The sequence below is a fragment of the Clupea harengus genome, chromosome 6 (genome assembly GCF_900700415.2).
Source record: "Clupea harengus chromosome 6, Ch_v2.0.2, whole genome shotgun sequence".
Taxonomy (NCBI): domain Eukaryota; kingdom Metazoa; phylum Chordata; class Actinopteri; order Clupeiformes; family Clupeidae; genus Clupea; species Clupea harengus.
In genome coordinates, this window is record NC_045157.1 from 19,924,997 (window position 1) to 19,950,571 (window position 25,575).

General features: G+C 46.2%; 1 protein-coding gene across 2 annotated transcripts in view; it reads left to right on the top strand.

Annotated features, from left to right (window-relative positions):
• Positions 1 to 25,575, top strand: part of glg1b (golgi glycoprotein 1b) — a 48,934-nt gene that overhangs the window by 19,737 nt on the left and 3,622 nt on the right. The window contains exons 3-26 of one of the 2 annotated variants that reach the window (XM_031569295.2): positions 2,922 to 3,008; positions 6,403 to 6,618; positions 8,771 to 8,974; positions 10,976 to 11,047; positions 11,476 to 11,662; positions 11,968 to 12,185; positions 13,078 to 13,199; positions 14,243 to 14,344; positions 15,715 to 15,868; positions 16,157 to 16,174; positions 16,571 to 16,708; positions 17,083 to 17,169; positions 17,984 to 18,046; positions 18,338 to 18,451; positions 19,245 to 19,333; positions 19,767 to 19,884; positions 20,450 to 20,542; positions 20,903 to 21,040; positions 21,404 to 21,527; positions 21,863 to 22,005; positions 22,513 to 22,614; positions 24,220 to 24,327; positions 24,728 to 24,848; positions 25,293 to 25,399. In XM_031569295.2, the coding sequence (XP_031425155.1) occupies positions 2,922 to 3,008; positions 6,403 to 6,618; positions 8,771 to 8,974; positions 10,976 to 11,047; positions 11,476 to 11,662; positions 11,968 to 12,185; positions 13,078 to 13,199; positions 14,243 to 14,344; positions 15,715 to 15,868; positions 16,157 to 16,174; positions 16,571 to 16,708; positions 17,083 to 17,169; positions 17,984 to 18,046; positions 18,338 to 18,451; positions 19,245 to 19,333; positions 19,767 to 19,884; positions 20,450 to 20,542; positions 20,903 to 21,040; positions 21,404 to 21,527; positions 21,863 to 22,005; positions 22,513 to 22,614; positions 24,220 to 24,327; positions 24,728 to 24,848; positions 25,293 to 25,399 (2,925 nt within the window). The remainder of the gene's footprint in view (positions 1 to 2,921; positions 3,009 to 6,402; positions 6,619 to 8,770; positions 8,975 to 10,975; positions 11,048 to 11,475; positions 11,663 to 11,967; positions 12,186 to 13,077; positions 13,200 to 14,242; positions 14,345 to 15,714; positions 15,869 to 16,156; positions 16,175 to 16,570; positions 16,709 to 17,082; positions 17,170 to 17,983; positions 18,047 to 18,337; positions 18,452 to 19,244; positions 19,334 to 19,766; positions 19,885 to 20,449; positions 20,543 to 20,902; positions 21,041 to 21,403; positions 21,528 to 21,862; positions 22,006 to 22,512; positions 22,615 to 24,219; positions 24,328 to 24,727; positions 24,849 to 25,292; positions 25,400 to 25,575) is intronic. The other variant, XM_012834723.3, reaches the window with a different exon arrangement.

The following is a 25,575-nucleotide window of genomic DNA, read 5'->3' on the forward strand; positions in this document are numbered from 1 at the left end:
AGTAGCAAAACCAAAGCCCTTCTTGTTGGCACTCCACACCAGGTTCAGTCATCCTCCTTAACTCATCTCACCTTCGACAGCCAGGTCATCCCCTCTCCTCCACAGTCACTAATCTTGGAGTTAGGTTTGACCCTCACCTGACCTTTAATGACCATATAAAACACCTGTGCAAAACCTCCTTTTATCATCTAAGAAACATCTCCAAACTCCGCCCCACTTTAACCCTATCAGATGCAGAGAAGCTTGTCCACGCCTTTATCTCCTCAAGACTGGACTATTGTAATTCGCTTTTCTATGGGATCACTGGCAAGAACATCCAGAAGCTGCAATACATCCAAAACAGCGCTGCCAGGATCCTGATGAGGGTCCGGAAATATGAGCACATAACACCGATATTACACTCACTACACTGGCTCCCTGTCTCTTTCCGGATTGACTACAAAGTTCTTATACTCACCCATACATGCATAAATGGGCATGCACCTCCCTACCTGCAAGAATTAATTACTCCCCAAACCTCCACCTGCACCCTCAGGTCTTCAAACAGCTCGCTCCTCCGCGTCCCCAAAACAAAGCACAAGATGGAAAGGCAGACTTTCATCAGAGTCTGATGATCTACAGAAGTGCACCATTGCAGAATGGTCTATCACCACCTCAGATGCTGATGGAACGGCGCATACGCACAAATCTGCCCATACTTGAGGACCTGCTGACACCTAAAGGTGCACACAAAGTTAAAGTGGCCAAAATAAAAGAGAAACAGAAACAAAAACAGCAACATGATAAGAGAGCTAAACACTTACGTGACCAGGAGAACATGTCAGAATCCGAGATCATGTGACTGGCATCTGGAACATGCAAGGATCTGTTCAAAGAGAATTGGCACCACACTCTTACCAAATCCAGACAGAGCATGGGGCGTCTCTGAGAAGGAATCGAGTGGATCTCAAGCCACAAGTGTCGAGCCAGCAATGTGAAGAGCAACCGGACAGTACAGCACAAGTCGGAGACACCACAAGTGACCTGGTTGACCAAACTTCAGAGAACGAGGCAACAGATCCTGATGTACCAAGCGTGACGACACCTTGCAGACCAAAGCGCAATGTTCAGTCTCCTAAAAGACTAATTGAAAGTTGCTAAACACTAGAGACTGTAAATGAGTTCAAATGAGTTAAAATGTTTAAAAAGAAAAAAATGATTTTGTATTATGAGTTATTGTGAGCATAAATGCAAGAATGAGCATTAGATCAATGTATTGTGAGGCTTGTGGTTGATTTGACATATGTTGTCTGAGTTAGGTTAAATGTAATGTCTTCTTTCAAAGGGGAGATGTGTTGTTATGTGCATTAAGTTAACTGCATTACCCAGAATGCAGTAGGCATACTGGCAGTAGACTGTGAGATACATGTTAGAAGTCACCCAGTAAAAGTTATAGCAAAACCCACGCTGACCGTGTGAGCGTATTATTGTAAAGTGCACTACACGGCATAACAAGAACTACTAAGCAAGGGTTAGTAGAAAGGTTTGAGCCACATTCACTGGAGTGCTGAATCACCCCCTGGCCGACCGTCTTTTGTGTGTGTGTGTGTGTGTGTGTGTGTGTGTGTGTGTGTGTGTGTGTGTGTGTGTGTGTGTGTAAGTGATCACGATGAGGCAGTGTGCCTCAGAAAACAAAACTGAAAACCGCTGCATCAAGGGCCCTAGTCCAGCAGGCAGCCTCAGCAGTAGCAGTGGCAGTAGGAGTCTGAAGGACGATGGGACGTGATTCATCCTCTTGAAAAAACTACGCTGTGCTAGCTGGGGCATATAACAATTTAGAACCTGGCAGATACACCTTATTTGACAAATATGGAGCTGTCTGCAAAGCCATGATCAAAAAATGGGATTACCAATATCCAGGACAAACTTCTCTCTTCTGCCCAGTAGGGTAACAGAGGGGGAGAGTTTGGCCCTCCTCATGTTCATAAGTGGATGAGCCCAATTAAAATCTTTCCCAACACATTGGATTGTGTTCAAATGATCACGGTATTGGACCAAATAATTAGTTCCAGTCACTCTGTAAGTACTATACAAGGCTTTACGCCCAGCTCCCTCAGGTGTAAATCCAATCGGACTCTGTTCCTGTCTAATTAACTGACTCTTTTATAATGACAGGGTGAGGTTGGCAGTGGGCTTGGGACAATGTTTTGGGTCAGGATTTTCTTTGTTGTGATGGCCTTTGAGTGCACAGGGCACAGGAAGTCATTCCTCAGTGATTTTACATGGTTTTTGCAGCAATGCTTTTTTTATTGCATTTTTGTTATAAAAACACCATGGTGTATTGCATGACCTTTGGAACCCTGCACTTCAAAGGGGGCTGAGTAAACAGAAGCAATGTCGGAAGATAAATATAGATGTTCCTTTGTAGCTTTAGCTTACCGACCTACTAACCAGCTTCCTTGAGTTTGCATGCCAGTAGCATGGATTCATCAGGTCTGAATCTGTGTGGTGTGGCCAGCAACCACTACATCATTGGCCCTGCTGGGGAAGAATAGTTTTATAAATAGCAAGTATTTTGTAAAATAACATGCATGTTTGCTGAGTGTTTAGACTGGTCTTTGATTTTTAATGACCAGCTTTGTAAGAACTAGGCAATGGGGCATTTCACAGAACCCCTTAGGGCATTGCATGTTTGAGTTCTGAGGCCTTGTTATAGCAACCCTGTGTGAAGCACGGTGTTGTCCTCTGTGCTGCTGGTCAGGAAACAACAGCTCATAGTTCTGCAGGCTGCCCGCAGCTTCCCCTTCAGAGGAGAAACACGCTTCATTCCCGTCAGAATCATTAAAACCACCAGTTCCTATTTCAGCACAGTGCAGAAAACACATAAACAAAACCACTATCTCCCACTATATCTCTCTCTCTTTTTTTTCACTCTCATTCAGCTGCTGTGGAATTACAAGTTGAATCTGACCACAGACCCCAAGTTTGAGTCCGTAGCTGGAGAAGTATGCAAAAGCACCATCGGCGAGGTGAGTAAGACCAAGTGCACATTAGCTTATTTTCTATAGAAATGCTAACAGTGAGGGGCTGTGTTCTGCTGCTTGCTCTTCACTGTGAGGAGATGGGTGTTGCTGGGGAATAGCTTGTGGCTAATTGCACATTGTGTACAGTTAATATAACTGACTGCAAAAACTGCATGGAGTCAGATGTAGGCTGTCTACTTAACAGCAGAGTAGTGTGGAAAGTACAGTTCCTCAAAAATCTGTTGGACCGCCTGAAACAAAAAACATATCACTGACACTCAAAAACCTCTCTTTTGATGCACACACACACACACACAAACGGAAGAGAACAACAGACACATTTACGTTACATAGAAACACAGAACATTCAAAGAAATGCATATTATAACTGCTGGCCAGACACTGATCCGCTTAACAGAACAATGTAATGGTCTGATAGGTGCTGCTGTCATAGTGCTTTGTACCGGTGACAGAAAGCCACGCTGATCAAAGAGCACACACAGACCGTGGTTACATGGATTCGAATAACTGCCTTAGTCGGACTGAAATCGCATTATCCGTTTCATGTAAGCACCTTAGTCGGATCGTAGTCGGACCGCACATAGTCGGACTAACACCCCTGGATAACTCGATCCGATCCAGTTGATAGTTCGACTATTGCGGCATGTAACGGTGAATTGGATAAGGAACTGGACTTTGCGTCTTTGCGCATGCTCCCTCTCTCCCTGCTAGGTCGTGACCCGGAAGACGAAAGAGGGATAAGTTGTCTCAACTGTTCATACTAATGACACGGTTTTTTATGAATATCCTGCAGACTGTCTCACAATCTTATTCTTGTTGATTATGAACAAACATAACAGAAGAGGTCCGAAGATATGAGCACCTCTACAACCCCTCCTTAAACACGTATAAAGACGTTCCACATTTTATTTGCTTAAAACAACAGCAGTACTGTCAAATCAGCTGTCACTCGGCTATTACCTGACCAAGGTTCCATGGCAATGTTCCGAAAGCCCATTTTTCCGACAGCCCGCTGTTCCGAAATTGTGAGTTCAGCAACGTGAACCACTATAGCCCACATGCACATCCCAATGAATCACACAATCATAAACATATAAATGCCTTTATTTCACAAGCATTAACTTTAATTCAGAATATTATTATACACACATGCATTTGCATCGCGATGATACAAAAATATTTTTATGATTGCCAACGCATGCATGCTTTGTCAGTGCTTGACAAGATCTGCGTAATGTCCTGCGACAATCTGCCGGTGATTTCCTTCGCATGAGTGGTAGCCTACCCCATATTCAAAACCAGAGTAGGCTAAGTTAACAAATATTGCCTAGGAAAAGTTATATGCGTGATAGCCCGGTGAGCGTCTCCGCTCTGCTGTGCAAACGAAATGCTGTGTGTGTGTTGTGCCACTTAAAATATTTCTAAATTTTGCCAGGGGGACTATTTTTCGGAATATTGAGATTTCGGAATATCGGGCTTTCGGAACACTGGGCCGTCTCCCCTGACCAATACCTGTCAAACTCGGTGATACTATTCACAACTAATATGTCCTTCATTCTATCAAATATGATGAAATTTGGTATTGTGCCCGCGAGGCACGCGTGAGTTTAGTTTTGTTCAGTTATCTGGCGCTGAAAAAAACCACGAATAAGTACTGTCAAATCAGAAAGCAAATCAGCTGTCACTCGGCTATTACCTGACCAATACCTGTCAAACTCGGTGATACTATTCACAACTAATTTGTCCTTCATTTTATCAAATATGATGAAATTTGGTATTGTGCCCGTGAGGCAAGCGTGAGTTGAGTTGTGTTCGGTTATTTGGCGCTGCCCTCTAAAGACAGAGACGTGACAGGTGGATCGAGATATTTTCCCGTAAATACCTTTACCTAAATACCTTTATAGACAACATCGATCATACACTCCCATTGCACTCAAACAACCACACTCAAACGAGGAGATATTGTATCAATTAGCCTATTATGTATTGTATTAATTGCACAGAGTTCCAGTGGCGCATGCAGCCGTACGCACTGTGCGTACCTTCTGCTACGCGAGAAGAAAACAAATATATCATGAACGCATATTTATTACAATGGGGAAACTATAAAATCGGAGTACAGACAACTAATGCCCAGCGTTGACGATGCAGATACAGAGCTGGAAACAGCTAAATGAGTTACGCAGTGAACTTTATCAAGCCCTGGAAAGTTCGGCAAATTTCTACCCAAACATTCATTGCGTCCTGAAGGTCTTGTATCTATCTACGAAAAGACTGACTGGACTTGCTCTCATGAATATTCACACAGATTTGGAAATCGACAGCGAAGAAGTACTAAAACAATTTGATGCAACTGGCGGAAGGGCAATGCGTTTAGGCTGTAACCCATTATTTGCGCGCGTGTGTGAATGTGCGTGCGTTTCTCTCGCCTTTTATCTTTCAACTTTGAATAATGTAACTTATAAACACATCGGCCCGGCAGAAACAAACAAACAAACAAACAAACAACCCAATAGGCAACACGCATTTCTGGACCGATGAACAGACGCGATTCATGCTCAATCAACTGGTGTTGTTATTGGTAGTGGTGAAGAGGTCAAGCGGAAAGGGCTGTATCACCACTAGTTGTTATGAAAACAGCGCCACCTATCGTATCGGATATGACATGCTTTCGACCAATGATTCGATTTATTCACTGCCATGTATATTGGGATAATAACACTTGCCCCGAAAGATAGCATAGTCCGACTAAGCAAAGATTCGAATTATACCATCATGTAAACACACTGACAGATGTGAGAGTGGGCGTCCCCAACAATGGGGCCCATCACCGAATCCCAGAGCTCAAGCATCTGAGCACGCAGCCCTGGTGCTGCCTGCCTGCGCCTATTCACAGGCTTTGTCATGAACACACTGGCGTTTGGCTAATGACTCATCCAGTGTTGCTAGTGGCAGGCTGGCATGGCACCCACTGAACTGAGACTGGTGGAGATTAGTCAGGATAAAAACTGACCTTGAGGTCCCTCATGAGAGGAGCATCAGTTGCTAAACTGCATGGCACTGTCTCACAGTATGAAAGGGTGACAAGAATGCTGCTGTATTTATTCACTGGATTAAACACAGACTGTTGAGGTTGCAGCATCATTTTTCATCACTCTCTCAGTGTGTTATCTTTAATTTACAGAGCCATGCCATGTCATTGGGTAATCCCTTTGTGTAGCTGATATAATTTAATTGAATTTAATAAAAAAAAAAATTATTCCCCATGACCGCAAAGTAACCAAGCTTTAAATGGCTGGTGAGTTTTTTGTGATTGTAGCAAATTCGGATATTGTACAGTGTTGTGTAAATACTTTTTCTGATGGGCCCACCCCTGCAGATCAAAGAATGCGCAGAGGAGGAGAAGGGCAAGGGCTACCTGGTGTCCTGCCTGGTGGATCACCGTGGCAACATCAGTGAGCGGCAGTGCCACCAGTACGTCACCAAGATGACCACCATAATCTTCAGCGACTTCCGGCTCATCTGCGGCTTCATGGACAAATGCCGCGAGGACATCAACACGCTGCACTGTGGCAGCATCAGCACTGGAGAGAAGGTGAGCTTTATCTCCACATCGGTGTATCCAAGACCCCCCCACAAACACACCCATGTACACAGGTAGGAACACGTTGAGGAACACAGGTGCATGTCTCTACCTGATGTTTGTATGCGTCCATCAGATGTATATTTCAAATATGCTTAATTGACATTATAATTTTCTGCATATGTATTGCCAAAATATAGATGCCCAAGTCTTTAGACAGAGTGTGTGTGTGTGTGTGTGTGTGTGTGTAAAACTGCTAATTTGTTTATGTGCATATGTTTGTTAACTGCATGCATATCAGCCTCATTAGAGTGAAAGAGCGTGTGTGCGTGTTCCATACTCAATAATCTGGATTAATTATTTGCTAGTTTTTCATGTTGATGAAATAATGAATACGGAGAGCGTGTTCCCTTGTGTACAGTCATATGGATGCAGTGACTTTGGCATGCTGCGTGACTGAAGCCATTGATGGCATCAGAGGTTTCCTTTGAAGGAAGTCATTATTGATTTCCTTAGCATTGACGAGTCCCCGGGTCATGACCCAGGACAGGCAGAGCTGCAGACCTCAGTCGGCTTCATTGGATGGGTTTAATGTTGATACTCTGACCCTGTGCATAAAGGCCCTGAGCCACAGTCGGCTTCATCAGATGGGTTTAATGTTGAACTCTGACCCTGTGCATAAAGGCACTGAGCCTGAGTGAGCCACACCTGAGGCCTCTGTCTCATTTTTACATCTGCATTGTGAGATGGAGCGTTCCAGAAGCAAATGGCTGTGTGTTGTACTGATGTGGATATGCTGTGCGGGGCTTACGCAGATGGATGTCATTCAGCTAGTCGCACAGCATTCTCAGCACATTCTCTGTCCTATGAGCTCATAAATTAGTTTGTGTTTTTGCAGGCTGAGAGCCTTGCCCTTGTTTAGTGTGCTGGTATCTTGTGGTGATGTAGCTGTTAGAGATTGACAACTAAGCTGTTGAGTTTTTACTCTGAATAAAGAGGCTTCCTGTTCTCTTGCCTCTCCTTCCTTCCTCTCAGTGTGTGTGGCTGAGAGACATTTCATATTTTGGTGCAGAAGTGTGGTTAGCCAGCATGCTGCCCAGTACACCGGAAGCGATTAAGCTCTCTGTCTCACCCACTCACAATGTCTCTCGCTTGGTCTGGCGTTCTGTCTTCTTCTCCCTCTCTCTTTCCTGTCTGTCTTTCCAACTCTCTATATGTGTATCTAGTTCTAGTTCTATGTCTGTCTCTCTCATCCTCTCTCAATTTCATGCCTCTGCCATTATCACCAAGCAAACTTGTAGCACTTGATCTGTCAAGTATGTATACGTGCATGTCTGCAGCAGGCCTAGAGTGTGTGTGTTTGTGTGTGTGTCCTGATCTCTGCATGTCAGGGCATGTAATATATACGTGTATATATATCAGCAATGCCTCTTGCCAGCGTGTGGTTCATCTCCCAGGCAGTTTTCACCTTTGTGAGATCCTCTCGTTATCCCCAGTCCAGTTATCTCAGTCATGGCGCTGATCCTTGTGGTTTATCCCACTCTGTCTGGGAGCAGAGCACAATCTGATATGGGGGTTAGACTTTCTCCAGACAGGGAGGGCCCAAATTCCTCTCTCCCATTCATGCCCTGTTTTTCTCTCTTTTGCAGCGACGTGGTTTTGTAACTCCGTGCCAGAGTTGGTTTTGTGTTCTTGACTTGAATTGCTGAGTCGAACTCCTGCTTCTGGTCTTAGCCCCAGGGCCTGATTTTAAGTGTGTGATTATTTTTTGCCTTGTTCTCGCTCGCTCAAACGGAAGTTCTTGGAGTTTGTTGAGAGAAACTAAAAACACATTTCTTACATTTTCAGTTACAGTTTCAACTCCTCCGCTTTGACTTTCCCTTTTTTTTTGTCTTACCCTTGTTCCCAACACAGTGTTGTCTGTGCTGTCATCCTCTCACTCTTTCTTGCGTACTGTCTTTCTGTCTGTCTGTCTGTCTGTCTTTCTCTGGCTTTAGTTTTCTTTCTCTCCCTCTCTTTGTTATAAAGCTGTTATTGTTATTTATTTATTCTATATAGTCTACACAAGCTTCATATGAATGCTGGTGTTCATTGGCACTAAGAGATTAAGAGGGGGAAAAATGTGCCAATAAAAGAGTTTTAAAAGTCTTTCTCTCTCTCTCAGGACCTGCACTCTCAGGGGGAGGTGATCTCGTGCTTGGAGAAAGCCCTGGTACGGGAGGCAGAGCAGCAGGACCAGGCCCACTCCATCCAGGATGGCTGCAAGAAGTCAATAATGCGCGTGGCCGAGCTCTCGGCCGACGACTTCCACCTGGACCGCCACCTCTACTTCGCCTGCCGCGAAGATCGTGAGCGCTTCTGCGAAGACGTACGTCACCCTGCTCCTGAAATCTCAAACCACTGAAACGCTGACAACTAATTTCATGAAATCTCCTTGTGGTTTACCCCGAACAGAGTATGCTATCTAGTCTGCGTCAGTGCAAGTTCTGAAGAAAGGCTTAGAAAATAGCTTCCAGGTTGAAGAATGCTTCTGATATGGTCAAATTCAGGTTGTAGGGTAGGGCATTAACTGATGATATGAAATTGGTACACTAATGTAATCGAGCTCGTATCTTCATGTGTTCATATTTTTAAAGCCATAATTAAGCCACAAAACATCTTCTCTTCACTGCTGTTTATTCTTAAGACTGACATTTTCGGACCCATCTCACAGCTGTGTGCTGTGTTACCAGGAGCTTCAGTGCAGATTAGAGGCTCTATCATTACATTGGGTTGGGTGTGTGTGTGTGTGTGTAGGGGGGGGGGGGTTGACAGCTGTTCCCCAGAGATGGGGGTGGCGACACCAGGGCAGCAGGAGGAGCAGGAGGCTCAGCTGCGGTGTGTCTGGTGTGAATATGTGGGCATGTCCTTCAGGGCCTCACACACATGCTCTTCAGAACAAACGCACACACACACACACAGGTCACATGTGCATACAGATACAGCTTAATGTTCACTGAAGTCAAACAAGAGAAAACCACGTCTCACAGGAGACCTAGTGTGATGGACAGAAATAGGCCATTTGCAATCACATGGTGACGTTTTGGCTCAGTGAGCTCAAGCAAACAGTTAAACTCCCTATTGTGGCAGAGACTGAGCAATATCTTTGTGGGCTGTTTGGCATTTGCCTTTCCACAGCCTGCAATTTGTTTCCCCTGCACCGAGTAGGCAAGGACATGTCTTAGACACATCAGTTTACTGTGCAGTGTGTATCCCGAATTGACCCCCTAAAGGATAAGTAAGGCGAGGATGGCTGTGCAGCCTTCCTCACTCCCCGACATTGACATCCATTTGTAAAATATTTGTGAGAGGAGGTGCAGTGTGGCAGACAGTGGATTTGGACGTGTTGGCATGGTTACATCCATTCATGGGTTTAATTTTAGAAGAACCACAGTTGTTATTTTATCCTCCCCAGATGGCTACCCTGCGGTCAATGGCTGTGTTTTCATCCACCCTAATATTTAGTTAATAATAATATCAGTGATCAGAATGAAATTGCCATATGTTACTACAGCAGTCGATATGTGTTTTGCGCGTATCTGTGAAACTGTGCCGATTACCCATTTTTAAAGTCCTATTCTGATCTGGTCGTTGATCTTGGCCCCGGTACTCAGTATGAACTTATGAACTGAACATTTCAGTCGGTGGGATTTCATTTAGCATGTAGAAAGAAATCTCTAGCCTAGCGGGCCTACTACTGGCTTCCTGTTTCTTCCTTTCTCTCTTTTGAAATCTACTGCAGTTGCCCAGTACACCATATGCATGAAGAATAGAGCCTAGTGCCCATCTAATATGGAACGTGATTAAGTATTGTACCATAGACCGGAGGGCATTGTTTGATTATTTGACCGAATAGCCTTGCGGCTGAAAACAGCCAGTCATAATTTAGCACACCCACTTGTCTGTATGCAGTGCTCATACGAAAACACCCTCTGCCTTCTGCTGGTTGAGGGGATAGGTCATTAGAGAGTTCTTCAGCAAAAAAAACCGGAATATTCTCACTGCCTGGAGCAAAGGAAGCAATCAGACCTCCTCTGAAGTCGTGTCAGTGGAAGCGTGCGCTGGCTGCCTCTCTCCCTCACTTCAGTCTAGTCTGCTCAGGCACGCTCTACTCTCTCCCTCACTCTCTCATATACACACACACATACGCATGCTGAACTCACATACACTCACAAGGCACTTGCTCAGTCGTAGACCATTAAAAGATAAACAGTACAGCTGGGGTTTGCAAACTTGCCCTAAGATCTGCTTCGCTACGGGGTCTGTGGATGTGTAGGGGGAAACCTTTTGCATTTATGGCATACTGATTGAGTTGGCTGTTCTCTTGCAGACTCAAGTTGGAGAGGGCCGAGTTTACAAGTGCCTGTTCAACCACAAATTCGAGGAGGCCATGTCCGAGAAGGTATGTGCTCTCATCTGTCCTGCCTGTGTCTCTGAATTCTGTTCTGAATTCGCACATTAATGCCCAGGATGCCTGGGTTCACACTCTTACGTTCTAAGTTGATTCATATATTTGGGTGTTGAGATCATATGCCTGCTACTTGTGGGACTTCCACAAGAATGAAGATGAGAGAAAGTGCATAACTCTGTTTACTGTGGAGCCGCACTTCTATTATGAAAACCCACAGGAATGTCACTGGCATCGGGCCTGTGTGTTTGCCTCTGTGTGTGTGTGTGTGTGTGTGTGTGTGTGTGTGTGTGTGTGTGTGTGTGTGTGTGTGTGTGTGTGTGTGTGTGTGTGTGTGTGTGTGTTAGGGTAAGCGTTGTTTGTGTGTGTTGTGTCTGAGTGGGTGAAGCCTGTCAGTAAACACGCCTGCGGTCTCTCTTTAGTGCAGAGACGCCCTCACCACCAGGCAGAAGCTGATCGCTCAGGACTACAAGGTCAGCTACTCGCTGGCCAAGGCCTGTAAGACTGACCTGAGAAAGTACCGCTGCAACCTGGACACCAACATGCCCAGAGCCCGCGAGGCACGCCTCTCCTATCTGCTACTGTGCCTGGAGGCAGCTGTACACAGAGGTCTGTGTCTGTGTCTGTGTGCGTGTGCGTGTGCATGCGTGTGTGTGTGTGTGTGTGTGTGTGTGTGAGATGTTGTCCTCTCTGTTTTCTGTTCATTCTTGTTCCTCAAAGTCTTCTCTGTTGTGTTCATACAACCTGTCTCAAACAACCAACATTTTTCCTCATTGGAATTGAGATTCAGCTGTGTTATTGTCTAGATTCTACCTTACTTCATTCAGAATATTCTGGCCCTTGGCCATGTGAGGAATGATGGAGTGCCATTATTTGACCTGTGTGCATGTGTTTAATGTGTGTAAACCTGGCAGGCCGCACAGTCAATGGTGAATGCCAGGGTGAGATGTTGGACTACCGCCGCATGCTGATGGAGGACTTCTCGCTCAGCCCCGAGATTGTGCTGCACTGCCGCGGGGAGATTGAGGCCCACTGCTCCGGCCTGCACCGTAAGGGCCGCACCCTGCACTGCCTGATGCGTGTGGCACGCGGAGAGAAGGGGGCCGCCATGGATAGCATGTGCCAGAACGCGGTGAGCAGCTCGCTCCTACTCTCTCTGTTGATAGGCTGCAGGAGCTGCTGCTGTGGTCTGAGGACCTCTAGTGTGTTTGTATCTGAACACGTTGTGAGTGCTAACACATACTGTGGCTAGACCCATCCAGTCTAGCACGTATTCACATATTTCACACTCGCAGAGACAGGCGAAGGCACACTCTCTCACTTCTCTCACCTTCACACTCAGTAATGTTAGCCTAGATATCAAACCACATTTATCTCATTTATCTATATATCACACACACACACAAACACACATATTGTACACACACACACACCAAATTAGTTATGGTTCAGGTCCCAAAGGAGAAGTCATCATTAAAGGAAAGATGAAAAAGTGAAAGAAAGTAGAGGTCCTTCTTATAGTTTTGTCAGCCATCTGGATTTGCAAGTTGGCCTAATTCCTGGCCTAATGAGTTAAATCAGCCTGATCATGGGAGCAGAAACACTGAAGTACTGCTCCTCTCTCACACACTCTCCATGCTTCCTTTGTTTCCACAACATGTTCCTCCTTCAGCTCTGTCCTCTGTTACTCAGGCTGCATTGTCACGTGTATTTCTGTGGCCACTAATGGTCACCACACATGCAGGGGACGCATGTATTCAGCAGGGAAATCACAGGCTGCAGTCAGCACTTTGGGCGATGTCAGCTGTCACAGAGTCGAAACGACACCTTGCTTTTTTTTTTTGCACCTGAGTTGTTGGTCACCACCACCACCACCACCATTAACGCCACCTCATGAAGCTCTAAGCTATAGCCACAAGCCCCCCAGCTTCAGCCGTGGGGAGTTGTCTCACTGTCACTCAGTCAGGCTGACCAGGTCCTTGAGGGGAATGCAGAGACAGCCTCTGTGCTTGTGTATCTTGCAGCTCCAGACTCTCATCCAGTCGGCCGACCCCGGAGCGGACTACCGCATCGACCGGGCGCTGAACGAGGCCTGCGAGTCAGTCATCCAGACCGCCTGCAAGCACATCCGCAACGGAGACCCCATGTGAGTTCCTCTGTCTGTGTCTGTGTGTGTCTGTGTGTGTGTGTGTGTGTGTGTGTGTGTGTGTGTGTGTGTGTGTGTGTGTTATTGATGGTGTGAGTATAGTGTTGTTTATTCCCTCTGATGGATTTGCAAATTTCTATCATATTTGTGTTGTGTGTGTGGGGTGATGTTTTCTGCAGTTGCATATTCTTTGCCGGTATTTTTGAGGGTTTAAATTAGGAGTGAAATGAATAGCTATTTCTGTGGTGAGGATAACTAGTTTGAAACGGTGCTGTGTGTGTTGATTAAAGTCTCATGGCTTTAAATTAGCCAGTGGTCTTAAATTGCCGTATCACACTGCTGATATATCTCTGCATCCCCGACTAGCTTTTGTTCTCTCATTAATGCGCTGGACTGTATCCAATTATTTGGGGTTTCTTTTTAAAGACATCCTTCTCCCATGAATACATTATTGTTAGGCATTGTAGGGGCTGCGAAGGGAGGTGGGGGGAGAACTGAAACGGAATTCAATTGACTCGGACATCAGGCGTCTGTGAACTTTTCACAAAACTCCCCGCTGAGCTGAAGGGGCCTCTGTGACCGGCATTCTTAATGATCTGGGCCCGAGGAGACAGAGAGGCAGACCAAGCTGTCACTATCAGCAGATTACAAATGCGTGTGTGTGTGTGCAGGCACACAGTTCTTTGTGTGTGTGTGTGTGTGTGTGTTGCGTGCACACACGCAGAGTGGATAATGAGGATCCCTACATGGAGATGTATTTGCGCTGTGTTCGCTAAAGAGCTTGTCACAGTTGAGAGGAATGGGAGCAAAGCAGTGGAAGACTGCAATGCACTGTCCCCAGGGTCTTAAGGGGAGCTGCGTGCGAGTTATTTCTAATTGTCTTTGCATCAAAGCAAACTGTAACACTGTCAACTCAGTCAGTGATCTTTGTCATCAAATTCTGTCTGTTTTTGAGAGTGTGTGTGTGTGTGTGTGTGTGTGTGTGTGTGTGTGCGCGTGCGCATGACCACACCCTTACCATATGTATTGCTTTGTTTGCTCAGGATCCTGTCATGTCTGATGGAACACCTGTACACTGAGAAGATGGTGGAGGACTGTGAGCATCGGCTGCTGGAGCTGCAGTACTTCATCTCCAGGGACTGGAAGTGAGTTGGTGCACCCCCCCCCCCCACAACCAGCTCTGCTTACCTCGCCTGACACACTAAAAGTACAACTTTACTGTAGTTTCACATTTCCTCAGATTTTAATTGCTGCTGTGAGCTAGCACTTCTTCCACCAATATTCACATGTTCCTGAAGGTGCTGAATCAGAAGCAATCAGAGTTCTGGAGCTGAACTCCAGTGGAGCTTAATCTCCTGGCACTGGTTTAGGTGCACTTGTTCAACAACACAGTCTCTTTTGTCTTTGTGTTTAAATGATCCACACACTGTCAGCTGCTCATCAAATCTCCCCGTGTTTGTGAATGCCTCAAATGAGCCATGCTGTAACGAGTGTCAAGTGCTTAATTGTCAGTGGCGCCTCTTCAGGCTGTAGAATGAGGTGGCCGATTGGCCCTGGCCCCACCTCCTCCCTTTCCCAGCAAGCCTGCTCTCTGTACTTCGATTTGGAGAGCGTCACTCCACTGTACTGGCCGCTAACGCTAACGCTAATGCCTCTCGGCTGCCCATAACGTCATTCACAGCCCATTACGTTTAAGTAGGTTTTAATAGGCTGACTCTGAAGCGGCAATTCGGTGTAATTGCCCATTATGACTGACGGCACTCATCTTAATTGGTGGTCTGACTGCTGTCTCTGCCTTTGATTTTTTTTTCTCTCTCTCTCTCTCTCTCTCTCTCTCTCTCTCTGTGGGTGGTTTGCTGGGCTGGCAGCCCATCTCTATGCAGAGGTGTTGTGTTGATGTATACGCCTGAGCCCTGGTGCAGCCTTTGGGCAACTCCAGGAGACGGCAGTGAGCCAGTGTGTTTGGGTGTTTGAGAAGAAACATTCGCTGGGCTCCAAATAGTAGTGGTGCACCTGAGACAGACGTGTTGGTGCACCTGCTGCGGTTATGTACAGCCTGTCCTCCCATGCGACGCAGTCAGACATCGAACCGGTTTGCCAGGCTTTTTGACACTGTGGTTTTCAGCGCGTGCACTTAGTTGATGCAGCAGAAATTTGGCTGCTGATTTTTATCTCTGCAAATCCTGACATTTGACAGTCTTGCTCTATTAACCACATTCTGAGATCACTGGCCCGCTATATCACTGTTAAAGGAGTATATCAACGCAAAACATATTTAGTCAGTATATTTGGAACAAATGCTTGGTTTTAGACTTGTTACAAAAACATCTTTTCATAGATTTAGAAACTTTAACGTGCCATTGGCACTGTTATGTAGTTTTATGTGCAGTGACCTTAGTCATGAGAGGTCATATAAATGGATCTGCTGCTGAAATGTGTAGGTGTCTCTCTAGGTTTGAAAAAAGCTTAAAGTGCTCCGGTCTGACCCCGCTCCACTCCTTTTCACCCCTCACAGACTGGACCCCATCCTGTACAAGAAGTGCCAGAGCGACGCATCCCGACTCTGCCACACCCATGGCTGGAACGAGACCAGCGAGTCCATGCCCCTGGGCGCCGTCTTCTCCTGCCTCTATCGCCATGCCTATCGCACAGAGGAGCAGGGCAGACGGGTAAGGTGACACGGCTGCCCCAATGAGCATCCAGCTGCCGCACTGCATTGCCACTTAAAGCTAACGCTACTAATGTCCATTATGGTCTCCCACAGTTACTCTGTATAGATATACTTCATTAGGATGAGGGGGGTAGTTAGTCCATCTTGGTGAATTAACATATCCTATTAACATATTGTCCATGTTAAAGGTGATTAACATTCATTCATTAACATATAGATTATGTAAGGGTTTTTAAAGTTTTTAGAAATGGATGAACTTAACGGCTGGTGTTTTTTAATTTAACAGCCTGATCCAGATGAGAATGTAAGTGTGAAGAGCTGTTGTGGTGTGGGGATTTGTTAAGCCAATCATGGTTACAATATAATTTTGGGCTTGTGTGAACCATGATAATGAATGATCAAGCCCAGAAAATGACTGCTAATACAGCCAAATCTGTAACGTCATGTCCTGGAATGAGTTAATTACTGACGATTGTAAATCTGGAAATTCATAATTCATTCTGAATATCAATGACCAATAGCATTCGCCTACATTGTGCATACTAATTGGGGCATTTGTCAAATTTGTCAAAGACTTTTGTGTTTGTGTGTTCTTAAATCTACCAAGTAAGTCTATTCTCGCCACTTTAAATGATGTATGCACTTTTATGCCTATGTGTTTTGTATGTGTTGATGAGTGTTTGCTGTGCTGTGTGCCCAGCTGTCACGAGACTGTAAGGTGGAGGTGCAGCGGATCCTGCACCAGAGGGCTCTGGACGTGAAGCTGGAGCCTGAGCTGCAGAAGCGCTGCATGACCGACCTGGGCAAGTGGTGCAGCGACCGCACCGAGACCGGACAGGTGAGGAGACGAGGGAGGATGAGCTAGAAGTCAGAACAGGTGACTTGCCTTATATATGTTGGCATTAAAAAGATGGCTTAGAAGACCAAAGCACAACTGTCTGTTAAAGTAAGACCACTGTGTTTTTTTATTTTTCTTCCAAGTTTGCCATCCTAAAATTGTTGCCATTGGGTCCACTGTTCTCAGAACTGTTGCCAAGTCCCCGTTGTGGCACAATGTCAAATGTCTAAGTGGATCATTGCGTCACTGCTAACTGTCTGCTCACTGCTTATCTGTGTTTTTCCGATGAGATTTTTGTGTGCTTAATAGTGTGGGCGATTCCTAAGAAGCGGGTGATTTCTAATTATCTGGCTTTCTGCTCATGTGTACCACAGGAGCTGGAGTGTCTACAGGACCATCTTGAGGACTTGATAGTTGAATGCAGAGAGATTGTGGGAAACCTGACAGAGCTGGAATCAGAGGTAGGAAAGTCACAACACTGCTCCATTCGGGCATAAAGCTTTCAAATATCAGTAGAGTGCTTCACTAGGAACTGACAGCTTAGTCCACACAATCAAGCAAGTTGAACTAAACTACAAGTGACCCTGCCAGCTCCGTAACCAACAGCAGGAATCGCTGCCAGTCATGGTCATCTCCTGGAGATTTGCTGACATGTCACTGTCACCAATGTCACTCTGACTGTCTTATCATGCGGGTGCAGACAACAGAAAATCTGACGTCTGTCTAATCTTAGAATGGGCGGTGACCTTCAGTGGGGAGTAGCTTTAGCGTTTGAACATCAACAGGCACCATCTTTAAGCTTGTTTTTGTAAGAAGAACGTTTGAGTAGGAAAGACGTTGTACTTGGTTTCATTAACATATTGGCATCACAGAAGTATACGAGTGTGTGCTAGGTCCCACTTGTTAGTTTCAAAAGCTTCACCTGCTCTGAATGTGGACACTGTAAACAGGTGTTCTCAGCCTAAATGCATACATTATAGAGACTGCTGATGCTTGATGCTGTCTCCTTTAGGCAAAGAGCTTTGAACACCTCCAAATGACAATGCAATCTGGCAGTGCAGCACTGTACTTTACAAGGGACTCACTAGCCCTTGCCTTCATTGTGTCCTTGTTTCTCTCGCCCTCCCTTTCTCTCTCGTCCTCTTCCTCTGCCCTGTATTTTTTATTTTTGTAACGCAACGGCTGACTGCTGCTGTGGCGCAATCACATTTGCATTTGCTGTGGAAATGCATCTCTAGTCTTTATTTCTCACTGTCTCCGTTTTGTCTTCCTCAGGACATCCAGATTGAGGCCCTGCTCATCCGAGCCTGTGAGCCAGTCATCCAGACCCACTGCCATGTCAGTCCACCAGCCTCCTAATCTCTGCCTCTGTTTGTTGTCTGTTCAGACTCTGTTTATGTTTGTACTTTGTGGCACCTCCTTGTATTTAATGCTCCAGAGAATCTAGGACTGAGTCAACAGTGGCATGTCTTGCCTTGTCATGAATGTAGTTTCAGATTTAACGGCCAAATAGATACTGTTTTTTGCTGTCGCCTAGTGGCACGATGTTTGTATCAGTCTTTTTTCTGCATGATTCCCTTCCTTGTTTCTCTCCATCTCTGACTCACTACTCCCCTCCCCCTCTCTCAGGATGTGGCTGATAATCAGATTGACACGGGAGACCTGATGGAGTGCCTGGTGCGGAACAAGCACCAGAGAGAGATGAATGACAAGTGTGCCGTAGGCGTCACGCACTTCCAGCTGGTAAGATGACAAGGCATTTCTACTGTGGAGAAATGGAGGCTTCCTTGACCCCATGCAGACCTGTTTCTCACACACACACACACACACACACACACACACACACACACCCCTATATATACTCCTTCATATATTCTTACACACACACACACACACAGGCTTGCACATAATAACACACAGTGTAGAACACTGATATACACATACCATACTCACATGTCATTCATTAACACACAGAAGAATGTGCAGTGCTGTACATATATATACAGTACATATATACCTACATGCGCGCACACACACACACACACACACACACACACACACACACACACACACACACACACACACACACCACTGACTGCAGCAGTTGTCCTCTGGCAGGGTGACCTCTTGCATGAGGATCGAGTTTTCCAGCCTAATCTGAAGTGATGGGATTCAGACTGAGTTGGTTGAATTGATGTGATGGATTTGATAGATTTAGCTGGGAGCAGGTGTGTGTTTTGGATTTGTGTGTGTGTGTGTGTGTGTGTGTGTGTGTGTGTGTGTGTGTGTGTGTGTGTGTGTGTGTGTGTGTGTGTGTGTGTGTGTGTGTGTGTGTGTGTGTGTGTGTGTGTGTGTGTGTGTGTGTGTGTGTTTGTGTGTGTGCATGTGCGTGTGCGTGCTTCTCTCTGTGGTTTTCTCTCAATGATATGTACTGGATAACTAAGGTTAGCAAGCACTGAGGTGTGAACTATTTTTCTATCTGCATTACCCCCTCCTCCCAGTATCCTCATCATCCAGCTCTGGTTTTGTCTGACAGGTCCAGATGAAGGACTTCCGCTTCTCCTACAAGTTTAAAATGGCCTGCAAGGAGGACGTCCTCAAACTGTGCCCCAACATCAAGAAGAAGTGAGTGAGCATGGCAGACGTGTTATGCTGGAGAGAGAGTTTACAGTAAACTTGCCAGTCTGATTTACTTAATGCTGCAAACAATCTGCTGTGACTCACCCGTATTGAGTTGCGTGGTGTGATGTTTTCTTTACTTCCGAGACTCTCAGGTGGGTAGTAAGCCAGGGCTTTTGTGTTGTGAGTGATGACTCATCGGTTCCACTCCCGGGCCTCGGCAGTCATCAGATTGGCCTTCCCACCTCCCACCTCGTTCTGACCTCTGCACTTGTTTTTCATTCATGCTGGCTCGAGCCCTTCCTCCCCCTCATTCTTTTGTGTACTTGCTTGGTATTTATCTCACTCTATTTATCGCACCGTCTCCCCGTCTCTATTATCACTCACTCACACTCTCTCTCTCTCTCTCTCTCTCACTCTGACTCTGTCGCTCACCTAGGGTGGATGTGGTGGTGTGCCTGAGTACCACGGTGAGGAACGACACGCTGCAGGATGTGAAGGAGCAGAGAGTCGCCCTCAAGTGCCGCAAGCAGCTCCGGGTGGAGGAGCTGGAGATGGTGAGTCCCAACTCACCCCCTGGGCCCCCCTCCTTCCTGCCATCCAAACCCCACTGTACATCCCCACACAGTTTTAGGAGCCTTTTTGACGACTTGGATGGTTGACCTTAGGATATGCAGCAGGGAGAGCTACTCTGCTCGTCTCATAGGCAGCAACAATTTTGAGGCCAATGGTACCACCTCCCCATACTTGACCCAAGGCTCTCATGTGTCCTGCCCTGGCAGAGGAGACTGGTGCGCTGGCTAGCACTCTTCACTGTAAAAATAACCTCCCTCTCCCCACACCGCTGTGCTGCAGCTGAAGTTTACAGTCTGTCCTTGGCTCAATCAGGGGCTCTGGGCCACCTCATAGCCCACCCAGCGTGGCCCTGCATGTGGGTGTGAACAGCAGCTAGACAGCCCACTCCATCAAACCACTGGTTCCCATTTTCTTCTTTTTCTCACGATCACCATCTTTTTTTTTTCTATCTGTTCTTTTTCTCTCACCATCTCTTTTTCTATCTGTTCTACTTCTCTCACTCTCACTCTCACTCTCACTCTCACTCTCTCTGTCTCTCGCTCTCAGTCTGAGGACATTAGGCTGGAACCAGAGCTCCATGACTCCTGCAGGCATGACATCAAGAGGCTGTGCTCCGGTGTGGAGTTTGGCAATGCCCAGGTAAGACTGCATCAGTACCACACCTGTGAGTGTCTCCCACCACTCAGGGCAGGAGTTCATTCCTGTAACTGAATTTTCAGTTCAGAGCTAGTTCAGAGAAACTCATAGAATAAATACATTCACATAAATACACACAGGCACTTTGTGGGTGCATAGATCCTCCTTATATTCTCAGTTATTGTGTGTGTGTGTGTGTGTGTGTGTGTGTGTGTGTGTGTGTGTGTGTGTGTGTGTGTGTGTGTGTGTGTGTGTGTGTGTGTGTGTGTGTGTGTGTGTGTGTGTGTGTGTGTGTGTGTGTGTAAAATAATAATTTCTATTTTGAGATAATCAGCGCCTTAAGCTCCTCTCATCCCCTGTCAGATGATCGAGTGTCTGAAGGAGAACAAGAAGCAGCTGTCCCAGCAGTGCCACCAAAAGATCTTTAAGCTGCAGGAGACGGAAATGATGGACCCTGAGCTGGACTACCAGCTCATGCGTGTCTGCAAGCAGATGATCAAGGTGAGCAGGCCCAACCATACTCCTGTCTCTCTGGGGAGAAGAAAAAGGCTTGAGGGTTAAGTCTACTGCTTTCTTGTCTGTCAGATATAATCAATAGATTGACCGTTCATGAAGGTGTTGTGACCTTTTTAGAGGACACATACACGTCATATTAAAGATCTAACGTCTACAGCTGAACTGTAAATTGACCTGGGCAGCATGAGAGGAGTGAAGTCTGTGTCACGGTGCATCATTAGCATTCACATCATAGCCTAACTGCATAGCACGGGTCATCAGCTATACGGCACCCCCTGTCATCACCTGTCCTCTGCCATAATGTCATTTAACTCTCTTTGTCCCGTCCATCCCAAATCGCCGTCTCAGCGCTTCTGCACGGAGTCCGATGCCAAGAACATGCTCCAATGCCTGAAGCAGAACAAGAACAGCGAGCTGATGGACCCCAAGTGCAAACAGATGATCACCAAGAGACAGATCACCCAGAACACAGGTGCTCACTCCAGAACCAAATGTGTCAACATGCTTTTTAACCGGTGACCTATGCTCAAATGTACTGCAGAGATGACCGTGGCAATGCCCACAGATTCAACTAAAATATGTGGTAATAGCCATTAAATATGCAGTTGCTGTTTAGCTAGATAAAACTAGATTGCATGCTTACATCTTATGCAGTATCAGCTGCTGGTCAGACAGAAGTCCCTGATACAATATTTTATTCACTTCAAATAACTTCAATTACATTCAAACCTTCCTCGAGTAAAGCCTTGAGCTGAAAAGGTGACCCGCTATGCAATCTAAAAACTCTGCTTGTATGACACTATTCAGACTACAGGCTGAACCCTGTGCTGAGGAAGGCCTGTAAGGCAGATATCCCCAAATTCTGCCAGGACATCCTGCGGAAAGCCAGCGACGACACTGAACTCGAGGGCGAGGTCGTCTCATGCCTCAAACTCAAATATGCTGACCAGGTGAGATAGATAGATGGATACTTTATTAATCCCGAGGGAAATTTAGGTCATCCAGTAGCTTATACACTTATACAACTCACAGACATACATACATAAATCACATACACGTAGGGAGAACATGTTCACAAGGAGTGGGGAGTTTACAGATACAAGAATGGGTCTGACCCTATGGTACAATAGGCATTGTGACAGTGTAGATGACAGTGTAGATGCCCAGGAGGAAAGTGTTCTTGTGCTGCTAGTGTGGATAGTGCAAAAAGATAGTGTTCTTGTGCTTGTGTGTGTGTGTGTGTGTGTGGATAGTGCAAAGAGATAGTGCAGAATATAAGTGGTTAAGTCTGTGCAAGTTAGTGAGGTATAGTTCCTATGCACAGAAAGCTTATACAAAGAAGTAAAAATGTGTTGGAAAAACAAAATGACCAAAGAAAGACCCATAAAATACAAAAGCACATATTTGCTATGTGCGTAGGTACACTTTATATTCTAATTGTGTGTGTGTGTGAACAGCGTCTGTCTTCTGACTGTGAAGACCAGATCAGAGTGATCCTGCAGGAGTCTGCCCTGGACTACAGACTAGACCCTCAGCTGCAGATGCACTGTAGCGAAGAGGTGAGCCCACACATACTCCTCAAGATGTATTGATCCATTCACTCTCACTCTCACACTTACAAACACACAGACACACACACACAACCAACCTCTTTTTCTTCCTGTCTTGTACTTGTTCACACATACTCCCACGCACACACACACACAAACCCATCATTCTTCTTACCTCTGCCTATTGAAGCGTTGTTGAGTGGAACACGAATAAGCTTGGCACTCTAATAATAATGTTGACTGAGTAGCGCTGGGAAGGAGTTAGCCAAGGGACTGCAGCCCCCAGTGATAAAGAACAGCTTGAAACGTCATTTTAATGGAATCTCGTCCCACAGGCATCCTCATGGGCCAATCCATTATGTCTCCCCAGAAGGGTGGCGGGCGGTGATATGGTACTCTGAGTGATCAAAGAGCCCTCTAATCCCCCCCACCCCTCGTTCGGCAGCCCTTTGGGCTCACCTAGAGAGCAGAGCTGTAAAAAGGGTGCACCTGCAACCCCTATGGGCTGGAGTATGATAGTCGTCACTGCCAGATCTAGTGTGAGGGGGGTTTCATTCTCTGTGTGTGTCTGTGTCACACTTCCTGTTCACAGCTTCGTGTTCGGTGTCAGATCCTCACGACAGCACATTAATCTCTCGGAGTCTCTCTCATGCACGTTTTATCACAGATATGCACACACACGCACACACCTACCTAGCAGCTTATCCAGTCCCCATGACCTCTAATTTCTCTGTCATCTTTTATTTCCTGTCCCTTTCCCTTGCTTGCTTTCTCTCTCACACACACAAACACGTGCTCCAAAAACCGCCTATAAACCTTTCCTCTCCCTGTGTCATTGCTACTGTCATTGCTATTTTTTTTTATTTGCTTATCCTTCACTTCCCGTTTTCTTCACCCCTCTCTCACTTTCCCTCTTTCTGTTCCTCCCTGTCCTCCCTCCATCCCTGCCCTCATCATCCCAAAAGCGGTGTGTGTGTGTGTGTGTGTGTGTGTGTGTGTGTGTGTGTGTGTGTGTGTGTGTGTGTGTGTGTGTGTGTGTGTGTGTGTGTGTGTGTGTGTGTGTGTGTGTGTGTGTGTGTGTGTGTGTGTGTGTGTGTGTGTGTGTGTGTGTGGCAGAAGCCTTGGCGGGCGTGATTACACACTGTAGATAAGGCCCAGTAGAGGACTGAATACCATTTACATTAAGTGGGTCTGGGCGAGAGAGGGGGAGAGAGGGCTATTCCATTGGGACAAACCTGTCCACAGGGGCCCTATTTATGGAGCTCCGGAGCCTTGGCCCTCAGACGGGTAATCAAGTTGTAAATGATGAGGCTCCGGCTTTATGGGCCAGTAAGGGAAACTGGCAGGAGTGTGTGATAACCTTGTCAGTGGACGGGTGCGTGACAGATCATGCAAGTCCCACAACAGGGGTGCAATGCACAACTTCTCTTCCCTTAGATGACTTGGAACTAGTGCTGCAACTACATGTGGATATATTAATAGCACACTGGGTTGTCTTTAAGTGATTCTTAAATGTAGACAACCTTACACTGACTTGTTTGTATTTGTCTCTGTGTGTGTGTGTGTGTGTGTGTGTGTGTGTGTGTGTGTGTGTGTGTGTGTGTGTGTGTGTAGATCACGCGGCTGTGTCCAGAAGAGGCGGCAGCTCAGGAGCAGACGGGGCAGGTGGAGGAGTGTCTGAAGGGCAACCTGCTGAAGATCAAACAGGAGGCGTGTAAAAAGGTAATGCTCTGCCTCAGCCTCTCCCGACTGTACTGCAGCGCATGTTCCTGCTCTTGTGTACATTTGCAGTCCTTTTAACTAACTGTCTTTGTTAGCAAAAACATGGTAGCGTCTTCATCTCATTCAGATTGTTTAGGTGTCTTAATCAAACTGTAATGTAACAATGAGGGAGAGGTCTGAGGTCAGTCTCTGTAGCCAACCATCTCATGCTGCATTCTTCAGACCACCATCCCTCAGTGCAATGTTTTTAAATTGAAAGCTATTATTATCGTATCGTAAATAACAGGCTACATTTCTGTGTGAAGGGCATATTGAACACTGACTTTTTGGATGTGATGCCGGCTCATTTAATGTGGGTAACACTCACCTCCTCCTCCTTCTTCTCTCCTTTTCTCTGCAGGAGGTCCTGACCATGCTGAAGGAGAGCAAGGCCGACATCTTTGTGGACCCGGTGCTGCACACGGCCTGTGCCCTGGACCTGAAGCACCACTGTGCAGCCATCCCCCCAGGACGGGGCAGACGTGAGTAACGGGAAGCACACCATAGGCCTGTGACCTCTGCCTTACTCCTAGAGATCTAGCAGACACAACAGTAGATATACCATGCAGCACACCTGATTAAGGGGCATTTAAGAATTAAACAATATGGCTTTATCAGTGTTCAAAGTAAGCTCTGCAGGACACAGAATCTCCTTCAGCTCCCACAGTTGGGTACCACTGCTATAAACTGTAATTTTGAGATTTCCATTCTGAGTTAGATGATTGAGTATCTGCTGACTCTACAAACTGTGTCCAGTTGAGTTCCAAAGTAAATTGTCGGTTGACCCGGGCCAGATGCAAGGTTCAGTGTTTTGGTGTTAACAAGGTCATGAGATTAACAGTTGACAGTTGACAATCACTGGGGGCGCTTCTCCATTTGGCTCAATCACTCTCTCTCATTCCATCTTTTGCATCGTCCTTCCTCAGAGATGTCCTGTCTGCTGGAGGCTCTGGAGGACAAACGTGTGCGTCTGCAGCCCGAGTGTAAGAAAAGACTGCAGGACCGTATTGACATGTGGACTTTTGCAGCAAGGGTAGGTGCCCACTTTCACTGGCTTTGACATTCCATACAGGTGTTTTTAGGTTGGTTAAAAGAAAGCAGAATTTTGTATCCTCTGTCCACTTGCATTGAAATCACAGATATGTATGCTGTAATGCACGACAACCACAGTAAGGAGCGACGTTAATCCCATGATCTTGTTTCCTGTCT